Source organism: Populus trichocarpa, chromosome 19 (genome assembly GCF_000002775.5).
Source record: "Populus trichocarpa isolate Nisqually-1 chromosome 19, P.trichocarpa_v4.1, whole genome shotgun sequence".
NCBI classification, from domain to species: Eukaryota; Viridiplantae; Streptophyta; class Magnoliopsida; order Malpighiales; family Salicaceae; genus Populus; species Populus trichocarpa.
The window spans coordinates 11,137,471-11,152,193 of NC_037303.2; the positions used below are offsets into that span (position 1 = coordinate 11,137,471).

General features: G+C 36.0%; 2 protein-coding genes across 2 annotated transcripts in view; both read left to right on the forward strand.

Moving 5' to 3' along the window:
- Window positions 1-14,723, forward strand: part of LOC7459255 (disease resistance-like protein DSC1) — an 80,743-nt gene that overhangs the window by 65,289 nt on the left and 731 nt on the right. The window contains exons 6-7 of the mRNA XM_052449753.1: window positions 12,520-13,977; window positions 14,071-14,691. Coding sequence (XP_052305713.1) covers window positions 12,520-13,977; window positions 14,071-14,691 — 2,079 coding nt within the window. The remainder of the gene's footprint in view (window positions 1-12,519; window positions 13,978-14,070; window positions 14,692-14,723) is intronic.
- LOC18108430 (disease resistance-like protein DSC1) overlaps window positions 1-14,723 on the forward strand; it is a 56,760-nt gene that overhangs the window by 20,866 nt on the left and 21,171 nt on the right. The window lies entirely within an intron of this gene.

Sequence of the window (14,723 nt, forward strand, 5' to 3'; positions counted from 1 at the left end):
AAACAAGTATCTATGAATAAAAAATAAATAATATTATAAAACTAAGATTTGAAATATAATATTTAAGTAATAATTTTTATTAACTAAAAAAGTTTTTCTTTATAATTGGATAAAAAACAGAATGTGCCTATCACAACGGCAGATTAAAGAGAGATAGTTATTTATTAATAAAGATTAACAAAACCCCGAAGAATCTTCCCCTTCTTTTTTTTTTTATATATATAAAAAAAATTATTATATTAAACCCCTTTTAACGTGTTGACTCTTAGCTGATGCAATGCAGAGTTGACTTTGCTAATTTGGCCTCACCAAGAAAATTAACATGAATTTAATCAGATTCTGCAAATCTGTCTACATAAAGGGTTCCAGCCCAGAAGCCGACGAAGAAGATAAAATCTTCCGCTTTTCATTGCTTTCATACTGTGAGATGATGTTATTGCCTATGAAGCTCGGTTAGGCTAAGATCCAATCGAGCATGGCTATGATCCCTTGGTCTCTAGTTTTTTTTTTTTTTTTGGTAATGACTGGGATTGAACATTCAAATATGGCAATTATTAAATTTGTAAAAGACAAAGTCATTGCCTAAAGGGTTGAATCCAAAAGGGAAAAAAATGCAAGTTTGGTGCTGTTATATAAGGTCATTTTTAAAAATATATTTTACTTAGAATTATTTTTAATTTTTAATTTTTTTATATTATCACATTAATTGGAACGAGGAGAAGGAGAAGGGATAGGGAGAGAAGGAGAGGAGATGCTCTTAATATGGGTTAGAATATTAGTCTGCGGTCGTTTTGAATTGTGTTATTGTACAAAAACGCCCTTTGAATGTTTCCATTTTACTTTATTGCCACTTTGCAATGGATATGAGGTGGGGGTGGTGGTTGCAACTAATTATGTTTCGAGGTCAAATTAATGAACATCAAATATAAGTGCCAGTGGGCACCTAGTTGTGGATCCCAAATGATAAGTTTATTTTAAAAAAATTAATACGACTTTACTATCAACATCAAATATAAGTGCAAGTGGGGACCTAGTTTATATAAAATACGTAAGCATCGGGGTAGAGCTAGGATTATTTGTTGGGGGGGTCAAAATTAATATAACAAAATATAATATTTGTTTTAATGTATTGTACATGAGTTGTAAAAAAAAACCTGCATAATTTAGTTTTATTCAAATAACTTACTATAAATTAACATATAATGACCTTTGTATAAGGTAAAAGGTTCGAAGCAATATCAAATTGAGTCAAAGCAATGAAGTTAATTTCATCTTCATAATGTATCCATCACTTTAATGTTGTTGGTCTTTATACCTATCAAATATAAACATATAAAGTATATAAAAAACATTAGCTAAAGCGAAGCATTATTTATGTTAGATAAACTTTGAAATAAAACAAAAAATAATAAAGAATGATTCTTACATATTTATTTTAATTGTGCTCATCGTTCTTTCATGAATATAAATTGATGGATACATTATGAGGTGGGGGTGGTGGTTGCAACTAATTATGTTTCGAGGTCAAATTAATGAACATCAAATATAAGTGCCAGTGGGCACCTAGTTGTGGATCCCAAATGATAAGTTTATTTTAAAAACATTAATACGACTTTACTATCAACATCAAATATAAGTGCAAGTGGGGACCTAGTTTATATAAAATACATAAGCATCGGGGTAGAGCTAGGATTATTTGTTGGGGGGGTCAAAATTAATATAACAAAATATAATATTTGTTTTAATGTATTGTACATGAGTTGTAAAAAAAAAACCTGCATAATTTAGTTTTATTCAAATAACTTACTATAAATTAACATATAATGACCTTTGTATAAGGTAAAAGGTTCGAAGCAATACCAAATTGAGTCAAAGCAATGAAGTTAATTTCATCTTCATAATGTATCCATCACTTTAATGTTGTTGGTCTTTATACCTATCAAATATAAACATATAAAGTATATAAAAAACATTAGCTAAAGCGAAGCATTATTTATGTTAGATAAACTTTGAAATAAAACAAAAAATAATAAAGAATGATTCTTACATATTTATTTTAACTGTGCTCGTCGTTCTTTCATGAATATAAATTGATGGATACATTATGAGGTGGGGGTGGTGGTTGCAACTAATTATGTTTCAAGGTAAAATTAATGAACATCAAATATAAGTGTCAGTGGGCACCTAGTTTTGGATCCCAAATGATAAGTTTATTTTAAAAAACTTAATACGACTTTACTATCAACATCAAATATAAGTGCAAGTGGGGACCTAGTTTATATAAAATACATAAGCATCGGGGTAGAGCTAGGATTATTTGTTAGGGGGGTCAAAATTAATATAACAAAATATAATATTTGTTTTAATGTATTGTACATGAGTTGTAAAAAAAAACCTGCATAATTTAGTTTTATTCAAATAACTTACTATAAATTAACATATAATGACCTTTGTATAAGGTAGAAGGTTCGAAGCAATACCAAATTAAGTCAAAGCAATGAAGTTAATTTCATCTTCATAATGTATCCATCACTTTAATGTTGTTGGTCTTTATACCTATCAAATATAAACATATAAAGTATATAAAAAACATTAGCTAAAGCGAAGCATTATTTATGTTAGATAAACTTTGAAATAAAACAAAAAATAATAAAGAATGATTCTTACATAATTATTTTAACTGTGCTGGTCGTTCTTTCATGAATATAAATTGATGGATACATTATGAGGTGGGGGTGGTGGTTGCAACTAATTATGTTTCAAGGTCAAATTAATGAACATCAAATATAAGTGTCAGTGGGCACCTAGTTGTGGATCCCAAATGATAAGTTTATTTAAAAAAATTAATACGACTTTACCATCAACATCAAATATAAGTGCAAGTGGGGACCTAGTTTATATAAAATACATAAGCATCGGGGCAGAGCTAGGATTATTTGTTGGGGGGTCAAAATTAATATAACAAAATATAATATTTGTTTTAATGTATTGTACATGAGTTGGAAAAACAAAACTTGCATAATTTAGTTTTATTCAAATAACTTACTATAAATTAACATATAATGACCTTTGTATAAGGTAAAAGGTTTGAAACAATACCAAATTGAGTCAAAGCAATGAAGTTAATTTCATCTTCATAATGTATGCATCACTTTAATGTTGTTGGTCTTTATACCTATCAAATATAAACATATAAAGTATATAAACAACATTAGCTAAAGCGAAGCATTATTTATGTTAGATAAACTTTGAAATAAAACAAAAAATAATAAAGAATGATTCTTACATATTTATTTTAACTGTGCTCGTCGTTCTTTCATGAATATAAATTGATGGATACATTATGAGGTGGGGGTGGTGGTTGCAACTAATTATGTTTCAAGGTCAAATTAATGAACATCAAATATAAGTGTCAGTGGGCACCTAGTTGTGGATCCCAAATGATAAGTTTATTTAAAAAAATTAATACGACTTTACCATCAACATCAAATATAAGTGCAAGTGGGGACCTAGTTTATATAAAATACATAAGCATCGGGGCAGAGCTAGGATTATTTGTTGGGGGGTCAAAATTAATATAACAAAATATAATATTTGTTTTTAATGTATTGTACATGAGTTGTAAAAAAAAAACCTGTATAATTTAGTTTTATTCAAATAACTTACTATAAATTAACATATAATGACCTTTGTATAAGGTAGAAGGTTCGAAACAATACCAAATTGAGTCAAAACAATGAAGTTAATTTCATCTTCATAATGTATCCATCACTTTAATGTTGTTGGTCTTTATACCTATCAAATATAAACATACAAAGTATATAAAAAACATTAGCTAAAGCGAAGCATTATTTATGTTAGATAAACTTTGAAATAAAACAAAAAATAATAAAGAATGATTCTTACATATTTATTTTAATTGTGCTCGTTGTTCTTTCATGAATAGAAATCATCGATTATCATATCAATTGTGAATCTTTCAGCAATTTCTTTTTCTACATAGACAATCAAATAATTTGCAAGAAAATCATCCTCTATTCGATTGCAAAGTCTTATTATAACAATCTTCATCGCTGAAAAAGCTCGTTCACTAGTTGCTGTCGAAATAGTAAGAGTAAAAAAAAGTCGAATTAACCTGTCAACTAGTCCAATGAGACTGAAATCGACGAGGATGTTTTTTACCAGTCAACGGATATTCAGACATCAAAGGTTGATATGACCCTAGATTAATGTATGCCCTTCAAATTTCATCTTGTTGATTAACCGGGTATTCCTAAATTTGAGGACGATTGCTTGGATCTCTAATTAAATGAGCAATGTCGATTGTAGTAAGAGGTTGCTCACTAATCAATGCAGGTTCTTTGAAAACTGAAACGCATTGGGGCTGATCAACTATAACTTTAACATTACACATTGGAGTTGGTTCACTAGACTGTGAGTTATCAATATTTTTTCTTTTTTTTTTCAAAAAAAGAATCAATTCTTCTTATTTTATTCATGGTTCAGTCTAAAATCAAAACATATATCGTGAGAAAAAAATAATAATTTTGGTGGCTCTGCTAAAAAAAAAACATAAAAAAAAATCAAGCATAATCAATACAAATCAATAAAATATATCTAATTAATTAGAAAAAAATCATTATAACAAGAATTCAAAAAACAGTTGGTAAAACTAGCAGGTCTGAGAAAAAATGAAGCAAAGATGGTAGAATCATAAAAAAACCTCATCAAATTATTAACAAACATCTTAAAACAAAACAAAAATAAATTTTAAATTTAAGTTACCTTGTTTTGTTTGATAAAAGATTAATTGGTGGGTTTGCTTCAATCTTTTCGCAGAAAAATTTTACTTGCGATTTGTATTTTTATTTCTGTTTTTGACCGGCTGCAGGATTTATATTAGGGCTGCGCAAAATAATTCAAAGAAAATAAAAAAAAAGTCACACTTAATTACTGTAAGAAGGCCCACCTCTTTAAAATAAAAAACCTTCTCCACACTTAATTACCCAATAATAAAGAAATTAAAATGTCTTGCAAGGGGGGGCTCAGGCCCTGCTTGCCCCCCTTTACTTCCGCCTCTGTAACCATCCAGGTATTTAAGAGAGGTTAATCGATTTTCATTAAGACCCTGTTTGTTTTTGCGTTTCAAAAACGTTTTAAAAAAATAATTTTTTTTATTTTTTTCTTTGCTTCAAATTAATATTTTTTTGGTGTTTTTAGATTATTTTGATGCGTTGATATCAAAAATAATTTTTAAAAAATAAAAAAAAATTATTTTGATACATTTTTAGTGAAAAATACTTTGAAAAGCAACCACAACCACACTCGACTTTTAACTCAGGAAAGGGAATATTGTAATTATTGCTTATTTAAATTTAACAGATTCATCGGCCATGACAGGTTACCGTTGCCAGTGACAAGTCCATTGGCCAACATTTTTTCTTCTTCGTCTTGTTTGCTGATGCAAAACACAGGCCAACTGGTCTTATGATCTGTTGGCAAGTCTTTCTGGATCATGCGTCTTCTTTATTTAAGATTATATATACGAGTTTGATAAGTTTGTTTCATGAACATATTAATTCTTCCATCTGTAATTCGTTTTGCTCACCTAGTTACTGTTCTTTCAATGAAAGTAATAGCAAGCTAGCATTGGTAGCAAGTGACAGTGATCAAATTTAGATAGTTCATATCAAATTAAGCTAGTATATATCCATCGTTAAGAGTTAGAGGAATTTTCTGATAAATATATGTTGTGTGGGTTCTTGTACTATTAGACTTCAATTTCTCTTAACGAATGTTCAGCTGTTGAAGTGGGTGCTCTTTGTATGTCTTTAGTGTTGTATTAAACTCAATCAATCTAGAAGGTCAAGGAAGGCAGCCACCAGCTGTCACCGCCCAGCCACCAACCGCCCAGCCACCAGCTCTTTGCCGCCACAACCGCCACAGCCGCCAGCCGCCTTCACACTTGAAAGTTGAATTTTCTTGTTTTGAATTCGTGTATAAATAGCAAGCTGAGCTTATGCTATTATGTGTGGAGAGATTAGAGAGAAACACTAGAAAGAAAGAGAGATGGCGTGTATTAAGCTTTTGTGTTTATTTTTGCTCCTGTAAGCTTTTGTTCTTGAAATAAAACTTTGTGTTTTATCCCCTCTGAGTGTTTCAAAGCCACCACCAGTGGTTTCTCCCACCGACAATTGGTATCAGAGCCCCGTTCGTCAGAAAACAGAAGTGTTTTGGGAGATAGCCGAATTTTTAAAGTTGTCAAAAACAAGTTTTGATCATTCCACCGTGTAGAGCTCATCCATACGAACTCACTGGCGCAAAAATCACTTTGATCGGAGCCCGCGGTAGCCCACACGCGCCACCTGAAGATTCGGAACTGTTTGACCACACGCAGCCACGCGCACCAGAGGTAGAAGACGAGTGTCGTCCACGCGCGCCATATTCAAGCCGTTTACGCCGAGCCCAGCCGAGCCGTAAGTCGCGCCTCCAGCCGCGCCGAAGAATATTCCTGAGAATATTCCCGTTTTAAGCCGAGCCGCTCGTTAGCCGCAGCCGAGTCGATAGAATATTCCCCAGAATATTCCCGGTTCTCCCCAGCGAACCGCCCGCCGTACAGAATTGATTTTTTGACCGGTTCACCCTATTTCTGACCCATTTTCAACAAAGTCAGACCGGTTCCCTACTATTTCGACCATTCCGGATCGATCTACAGTGTCCGTTTTGTGAAATTCAATTCCCAGAAGGTGATATAGTCATTCCAAGAGCAAAATGACTACAGAAAATGCACATACACTCATCCCGAAGCTAACCAAAGACAACTATGATAGTTGGTGCATCAGATTGAAGGCATTTCTTGGTTCACAAGAGTGTATAGAGATCGTCCAATATGGTTATGATGAACCAGAGTCCAAAGAAGTAGAAGATACTCTACAAGAGGCAGAAAAGCAAGTCCTCAAAGCCAATAGAAAGAAAGACAACAAAGCAAAGACCATCATCTATCAAGGTCTTGATGAAGCAATATTTGAGATAATTGCTTCCGCAGAAACATCGAAAGAGATATGGGAGGCTCTCCAACAAAAATACAAAGGTGCCGACAGAATCAAGAAGATTCGTCTCCAATCCTTACAAGGTGAATTTGAATTATTGCAGATGAAGTCCTCAGAATCTATTTCTGATTATCACACAAGGATTATGGTGATAGTCAATCAGATGAGGAGAAATGGAGAAGCCATCATAGATTCTCGAATTACTGAGAAAATTTTGAGATCCCTAGATCTAAAATTTGATTTTGTTGTTGTCGCTATTGAAGAGTCCAAAGAAGTGGACAAGTTGACAGTGGATGAACTTATGAGTTCTTTGCAAGCTCATGAGCAAAAGATTGTCAAAAGAAATGGAGATAAGGCAATTGAGCATGCCTTACAAGCAAAGTTGTCGCTCAAAGACAGATATGAGCAAGGGGAGACCTCAACAAGTGGATATACCACTCAAGAAAGAACACAAAGACGAGGAGGATTTCAGCAATTCCAAGGAAGAGGATCTTGGAATACAGGTTTCAGAGGAAGAGGTGGTAGAACCACCACCAGAGGAGGTCGAGGACAACAAGCATTTACTCCTAGAGGAAGAGGAGGCGGTTACAATAACCGTGACAAGAGGAATATCCAGTGTTATAGTTGTAATCAATTTGGGCACTATAGCACTGAATGCCGAAGGAAAGCTCCGTTAGAAATACGTGAGCAAGTCAACTATGCAGAGAAGGATGACACAGAAGCAGCTGCATTACTTGTCCAACAAGGACTTGACGAGAAACAAGAGGATATATGGTATCTAGATTCTGGAGCCAGCAATCACATGTGCGGCTACCGAGAGTTATTTGGTGATCTAGATGAGACCAAGCAAGGTCTAGTTACTTTTGGAGATACCTCAAAGGTTCCATTCAAAGGTAAAGGCAGCATCCCAATCAAGTTGAAGAACGGCGATTCCAGCTACATCGCCGATGTTTATTATGTCCCAGCCATAAAGCAAAACCTGATTAGCTTAGGTCAACTTATGGAGAGAGGTTATACTTTTTACTCGAAGAATTGTCATCTGACAATTAGAGACAACAATTGGAGATTAATTGCCTATGTGAAAATGTCCAAGAATAGGATGTTTCCTTTGAACATCCAGTATGATGCAGCAAAGTGTTTGAGTGCCATCACCAACAGTGAAGAATGGCTCTGGCACCTGAGGCTTGGACATCTGAATTTCACGAGCTTGAAGATGCTAGCAAGCAAGAAGATGGTCAAAGGTATGCCTCACATTGATCATCCAGATGAAGTCTGTGAGAGTTGTGTCCTCAGCAAACATCACAGATCCAGTTTTGCCAAAGAAGTCAACTGGAAAGCAAAGAGGCCACTGGAGTTAGTGCACACAGATGTGTGTGGTCCCATAAAGCCTATGTCGACTGGACAGAATAGGTACTTCCTTACTTTTATTGATGATTTTAGCAGAAAGACATGGATATACTTTCTGAAGAGGAAGTCAGAGGTGTTCAATTGTTTTAAAGAGTTTAAAGCAATTGTTGAGAAGCAAAGTGGCTATAAGATCAGAACAGTGAGATCTGATCAAGGTGGAGAATATACAACAAATGACTTTGAAGCCTTTTGTACACAACAAGGTATCAGACATCAGACAACACCTGCGTATACACCACAGCTAAATGGTGTAGCTGAGAGAAAGAATCGAACGATTCTTGACATGGCAAGAAGTCTACTCAAAGCAAAGAAGCTACCCAAACAATACTGGGCTGAAGCTGTATCATGTGCAGTGTATCTACTGAATCGCTGCCCAACCAAAAGTGTGCAAGCTGTCACTCCACAAGAAGCATAGAGTGGTCACAAACCAAGTGTTACTCATCTTTGAGTCTTTGGTTGTGTGGCATATGTAAAGATCCCAGATGCAAGAAGGACCAAACTCGATGATAAAAGCGAGAAATGCATCTTTGTCGGATACGGTGAGAGAAGGATGGGATACAAGCTGTATAATCCTATCACAAAGAAGGTAATTATGAGTAGAGATGTTATCTTTGAAGAAGATAAAACTTGGCAATGGACTGATGATGAAGAAGCAGTCAGATGGATCAACATTGATTTGATCCTTGAAGATGAAGTGGAAGTACCAACAGTACTTGCAGAAGGTCCAATAGTACCAGCAGAGCCACAAAGTCCGGAACACAGATTCCCTGTATTCAACAGGAGAAACATACCAGAATCATCATCAACACCAGCAGCAACATCCTCATCGTCAGAAGGACCAAGAAGGATGAGAAATCTTGACGAGTTGTACGATGCCACGCAAGTCATCGAAGATACAACTCTATTTTGTTTCTTTGCAGAGAATGACCCACTTAGCTTCAACAAAGCTATCACAGAAGAGAAGATAGAAGCAATGGATGAAGAAATGCATGCCATTAAGAAGAATGATACCTGGAAGTTGACTTATCCACCAGAAAGCAAGAAAGCAATAGGTGTCAAATGGGTCTATAAGACAAAGAAGAATGCAAAAGAAGAAGTGCAAAAATACAAAGCCATTGAAGAGGGAAACATTTATCAGAATGAAGTTCATGCTTGGCATGACATCCCTCGATTGAGTTTAAAGGGGAGATTTGTTGTATTAAACTCAATCAATCTAGAAGGTCAAGGAAGGCAGCCACCAGCTGTCACCGCCCAGCCGCCAGCCACCAGCCACCAGCTGTTTGCCGCCACAACCGCCACAGCCGCCAACCGCCTTCACACTTGAAAGTTGAATTTTCTTGTTTTGAATTCGTGTATAAATAGCAAGCTGAGCTTATGCTATTATGTGTGGAGAGATTAGAGAGAAACACTAGAAAGAAAGAGAGAGGGCGTGTATTAAGCTTTTGTGTTTATTTTTGCTCCTGTAAGCTTTTGTTCTTGAAATAAAACTTTGTGTTTTATCCCCTCTGAGTGTTTCAAAGCCACCACCAGTGGTTTCTCCCACCGACATTTAGGAGAAAAAGGAGAGCAGTTATTGATTTCGATTCTTAGTGATTGAGGAAGACACGATCTTGAAACTGTCTGATATGGCATCTTCATCTGCTGTTGCTCATAAATGGAAGTATGATGTGTTCCTTAGTTTTAGAGGCCAGGATACGCGCAATAATTTTACGAGCCATCTCTATGATGCTTTGTGTCGTAAGAAAATCAAGACCTTCATTGATAATGGGCTTGAAAGAGGAGAAGAAATTACCCCTGCCCTTCTGAAAACGATTGAAGAATCAAGAATTTCTGTAGTAATTTTCTCCAAGAACTATGCATCTTCTCCGTGGTGTGTGGATGAACTGGTGAAAATACTTGAATGCAAAGAGACTTATGGGCAGATTGTTTTACCGGTCTTCTATCATGTGGACCCATCTGAAGTTGATGAACAGACTGGGAGTTTTGAAAATGCATTTGCCGAACTTGAAAAAAATTTCAAGGGGAAGATGGACAAGTTGCCAAGGTGGAGGGCTGGCTTGACATATGCAGCCAGTATATCTGGATGGGATTCACAGGTTACTAGGTAACTATAGATTCTCATCTTCAACTTTTTTTTTTTCTGAAATTGTAGCAATTAAAATTTCTTGTGCATATTATAGTTTTTTTTTTCTCCGGTAAATCATTTGTGCTTCTTAGTTCATAGTACTTGTTGCTTGAAAAGGCACAAGTCTGTTCTGTTTTTTTGTGGAAAACTAACTTCCATCAACAGCCAATGGACTTCCACCTTAATTGAAACCTCACCTTTGACAACATTTTCTTATAATAAAAAAAAATCACTCCCATACATTACTTACATTCACCTGAATGGAAACCTCACCTTTGACACAATTTGAGTTAAAGATGCTGTGTAAGATACATTACTTACATTCACCCATTTCATTTTTTGCAGTCCGGAGTCCAAACTAGTAAGAGAAGTTGTGCAAACTATCTGGAAAAGGTTAAATGATGCATCCCCAAGCAAATTAAGAGGTCTGGTTGGAGTAGATTCACGCATTGAGCAAATCAACAAATTACTATCTACTGTGCCATCTGATGTCCGCACAATAGGAATTTGGGGCATGGGTGGTATAGGCAAGACAACTATCGCTGGAGCTTTCTACGATAGCTTCTCAAGTCAATATGAACGCCACCACTTTCTTCAGAACATAAGGCAGGAATCAGAAAAGGGTCGATTAAATGATCTAAGAGATGAACTTCTTTCTAAACTACTGGAGGAACAAAATCTTCGCGTTGGCACACCACATATACCTACTTTCATCAGGGATAGACTCTGCCAAAAGAAAGTTCTCCTTGTTTTGGATGATGTGAATGATGTACGACAATTCCAGCATTTAATTGAAGAGCGTTCGTTTGGTGAAGGAAGCGTTGTTGTTATCACATCAAGAGACAAGCAAGTACTTAAGAATGTAGTTGATGAAATATACGAGGTTGAGGAATTAAATTCCCACGAAGCTCTTCAACTCTTTAGCTTGAATGCTTTTAAGGGAAACCAGCCCCCAAAAGCTTATATGGAGTTGTCAATCACGGCAATAAATTATGCCAAAGGGAACCCATTAGCTCTTCAAGTTTTGGGTTCCTTCTTATTTGGCAGAGAAAGATATTTCTGGGAATCTCAATTAAATGAGATTGAAAGCTTTCCTGAGCTGAATATTTATGACTTGCTGAGAATAGGCTTTGATGCACTACGTGATCATAACACGAAGAGTATATTTCTCGACATTGCATGTTTCTTTAGAGGGCATCGAGTTGATTTTGTAAAGCGAATACTAGATGGCTGCGGTTTCAAAACAGATATTGGATTTAGTGTTCTCATTGACAGGTGTCTCATTAAAATTTCAGATGACAAGATTGAAATGCATGATCTTTTGCAAGAAATGGCCCATGAAGTTGTTCGAAAAGAATCTCTTGACGAGCTAGGAAGACAGAGTAGATTGTGGAGTCCTAAAGATGTATATCAAGTGTTGACCAATAATCTGGTGAGATTCATATACACGAAAGTTTTCCTTTTCATATGCAATGCAATATGGTTGTACTAGTAAGTTTAAAATCTTACTTAAAACTTTGTTTCTCCTTCACTGGTTTTCAGGGAACTGGAAAAGTTGAAGGGATATTCTTGGATGTTACTAAAATAAGAGAAATTGAGTTGAGTTCTACAGCCTTGGAAAGGATGTATAAACTTAGACTGCTAAAAATTTATAATTCTGAAGCTGGAGTTAAATGCAGAGTGCACCTTCCTCGTGGCCTCGAGTATCTTTCTGAAGAGTTGAGGTATCTCCATTGGGATGGATACCCTTTGACATCTTTGCCTAGCAAGTTTTGTCCACAGAACCTTGTTGAACTTAGCCTGTCATCTAGCAAAGTTAAGCAACTATGGAGAGGACAACAGGTATTCTAAAATAACTCTGTGCATGCATAGTTCTTTCTTTGAAATTTGGTGTGGTATGCACGTGTAATTTCTTTCTGTTGTTTCATTTTGCTTCAGAATCTCGTCAATTTAAAAGATGTCAACCTCAGCAATTGTGAGCACATAACTTCCCTGCCAGACCTTTCAACGGCCAGAAACCTTGAGAGATTGAATCTTCAATTCTGTACAAGTTTGGATAAGGTTCCTTCATCTATACAGCATCTTGACAAGCTTAATGATTTAGATTTGAGAGGCTGCAAAAGACTAATCAATCTTCCCAGTAGATTTAATTCAAGTTTTCTGGAGACTCTGAACCTTTCTGGTTGTTCAAATATCAAGAAGTGCCCAGAGACTGCAAGGAAACTGACATATTTAAATTTAAATGAGACTGCTGTTGAAGAGCTTCCCCAATCAATTGGGGAACAAAGTGGACTTGTTGCGTTGAATTTGAAAAACTGCAAACACCTGGTTAATCTTCCAGAAAACATATATTTGTTGAAATCTCTTCTAATTGCTGACTTCTCTGGCTGCTCATCTATCAGCAGGCTTCCTGATTTTTCGAGGAATATAAGATACTTGTACTTGAATGGAACTGCAATAGAAGAACTGCCATCTTCAATTGGTGGTCTAAGGGAACTCATTTATTTAGATCTAGTTGGCTGCAACTGGCTAAAGAATCTGCCGAGTGCGGTTTCTAAGTTGGGATGCCTTAAAAAACTTGATCTTTCCGGTTGCTCAAGTATCACGGAGTTTCCAAAGGTTTCTAATACTATAAAGGAGCTGTATTTAAATGGGACAGCAATACGAGAGATTCCCTCTTCAATAGAATGTTTGTTTGATCTTGCTGAATTGCACCTGCGAAACTGCAAACAATTTGAGATTCTTCCAAGCAGCATCTGCAAGTTGAGAAAACTGGAGAGGCTTAATCTCTCAGGTTGCCTCCAATTTAGGAATTTTCCAGAAGTTTTGGAGCCGATGGTATTTTTGAGATATCTCTATTTAGAACAGACACGCATAACAAAGTTGCCTTCACCGATTGGAAATCTGAAGGGACTTGCCTGCTTGGAAGTGGGAAACTGCAAATATCTAAATGACATCGAATGTTTTGTTGACTTGCAATTGCCCAAGAGATGCGTGGATTTAGATTGTTTGCGTAAGCTAAATCTAGATGGTTGCAGTCTATCGGAAGTGCCGGACAGTCTTGGTCGTTTATCGTCACTGGAAGTGTTAGATCTAAGTGGAAACGATTTTAAGACTATACCTATAAGCATCAATAAACTCTTGGAGTTACAATATCTAGGATTAAGGAATTGCAAGAGACTTGAATCATTACCGGAGCTTCCACCACAGCTATCAAAGTTGGATGCAGACAATTGCGAGAGTTTGAATTATCTAGAATCAAGCTCATCAACTGTAGTTGAGGGGAACATTTTTGAATTCATTTTCACTAATTGCATGAGGTTGCTTGAGACCAATCAAATCTTGGCGTACTCATTATTGAAATTTCAACTTTATACCAAAAGGTTATACCATCAGGTCTGTTTCTGATCAAACCTCTGATATACATCTTTTTTTCCTCTATTTGCCACCTTTCATTTTAAAACGATGCTATTTGAATTGTGTTAACAGCTGCCCGATGTTCCAGAAGGGGCATGTAGTTTCTGCCTTCCTGGAGTTGTGACTCCGAAGTGGTTTAGCCATCAAAGTTGGGGATCTACAGTAACATTCCAGCTATCTTCATATTGGGCTAATAGCAAGTTCTTGGGTTTCTCTCTTTGCGCTGTCATTGCATTTGATTCTTTCAACCATAGTTTGCAAGTTAAATGCACATATCACTTCCACAATGAGCATGGTGATAGTCATGATTTCTATTGCTATCTCCATGGTTGGTATGATGAGAAGCTCATTAGCTCAGATCACATATTTGTGGGATTTGATCCCTGTTTGGATGCAAAAAAAAAAGACATGTTTAGTGAATATAATGAGGTCTCAGTTAAATTCCAACTGGAAGATATGAACGGCAATTTCTTACCATTAGATCTTTGTCAAGTACTTGAGTGTGGGGTCCGTCTACTGTATGAAGATGGGATACATCAGTTTGATTTGATCATGCCAGGCTTCTCTCGTTTTCATCCTCTGGATCGAGATGGATTGGAAGCGAGGTTCCAAGCCAAGAGAGCAAGGTCCCAAGGCATGAGACGGGATTATTCTGTCATGCATACGACCTCTGAATTCTTGGCATACCTTCAGGTCTGTTTCTCAGACCTCTGATATACCTTTTT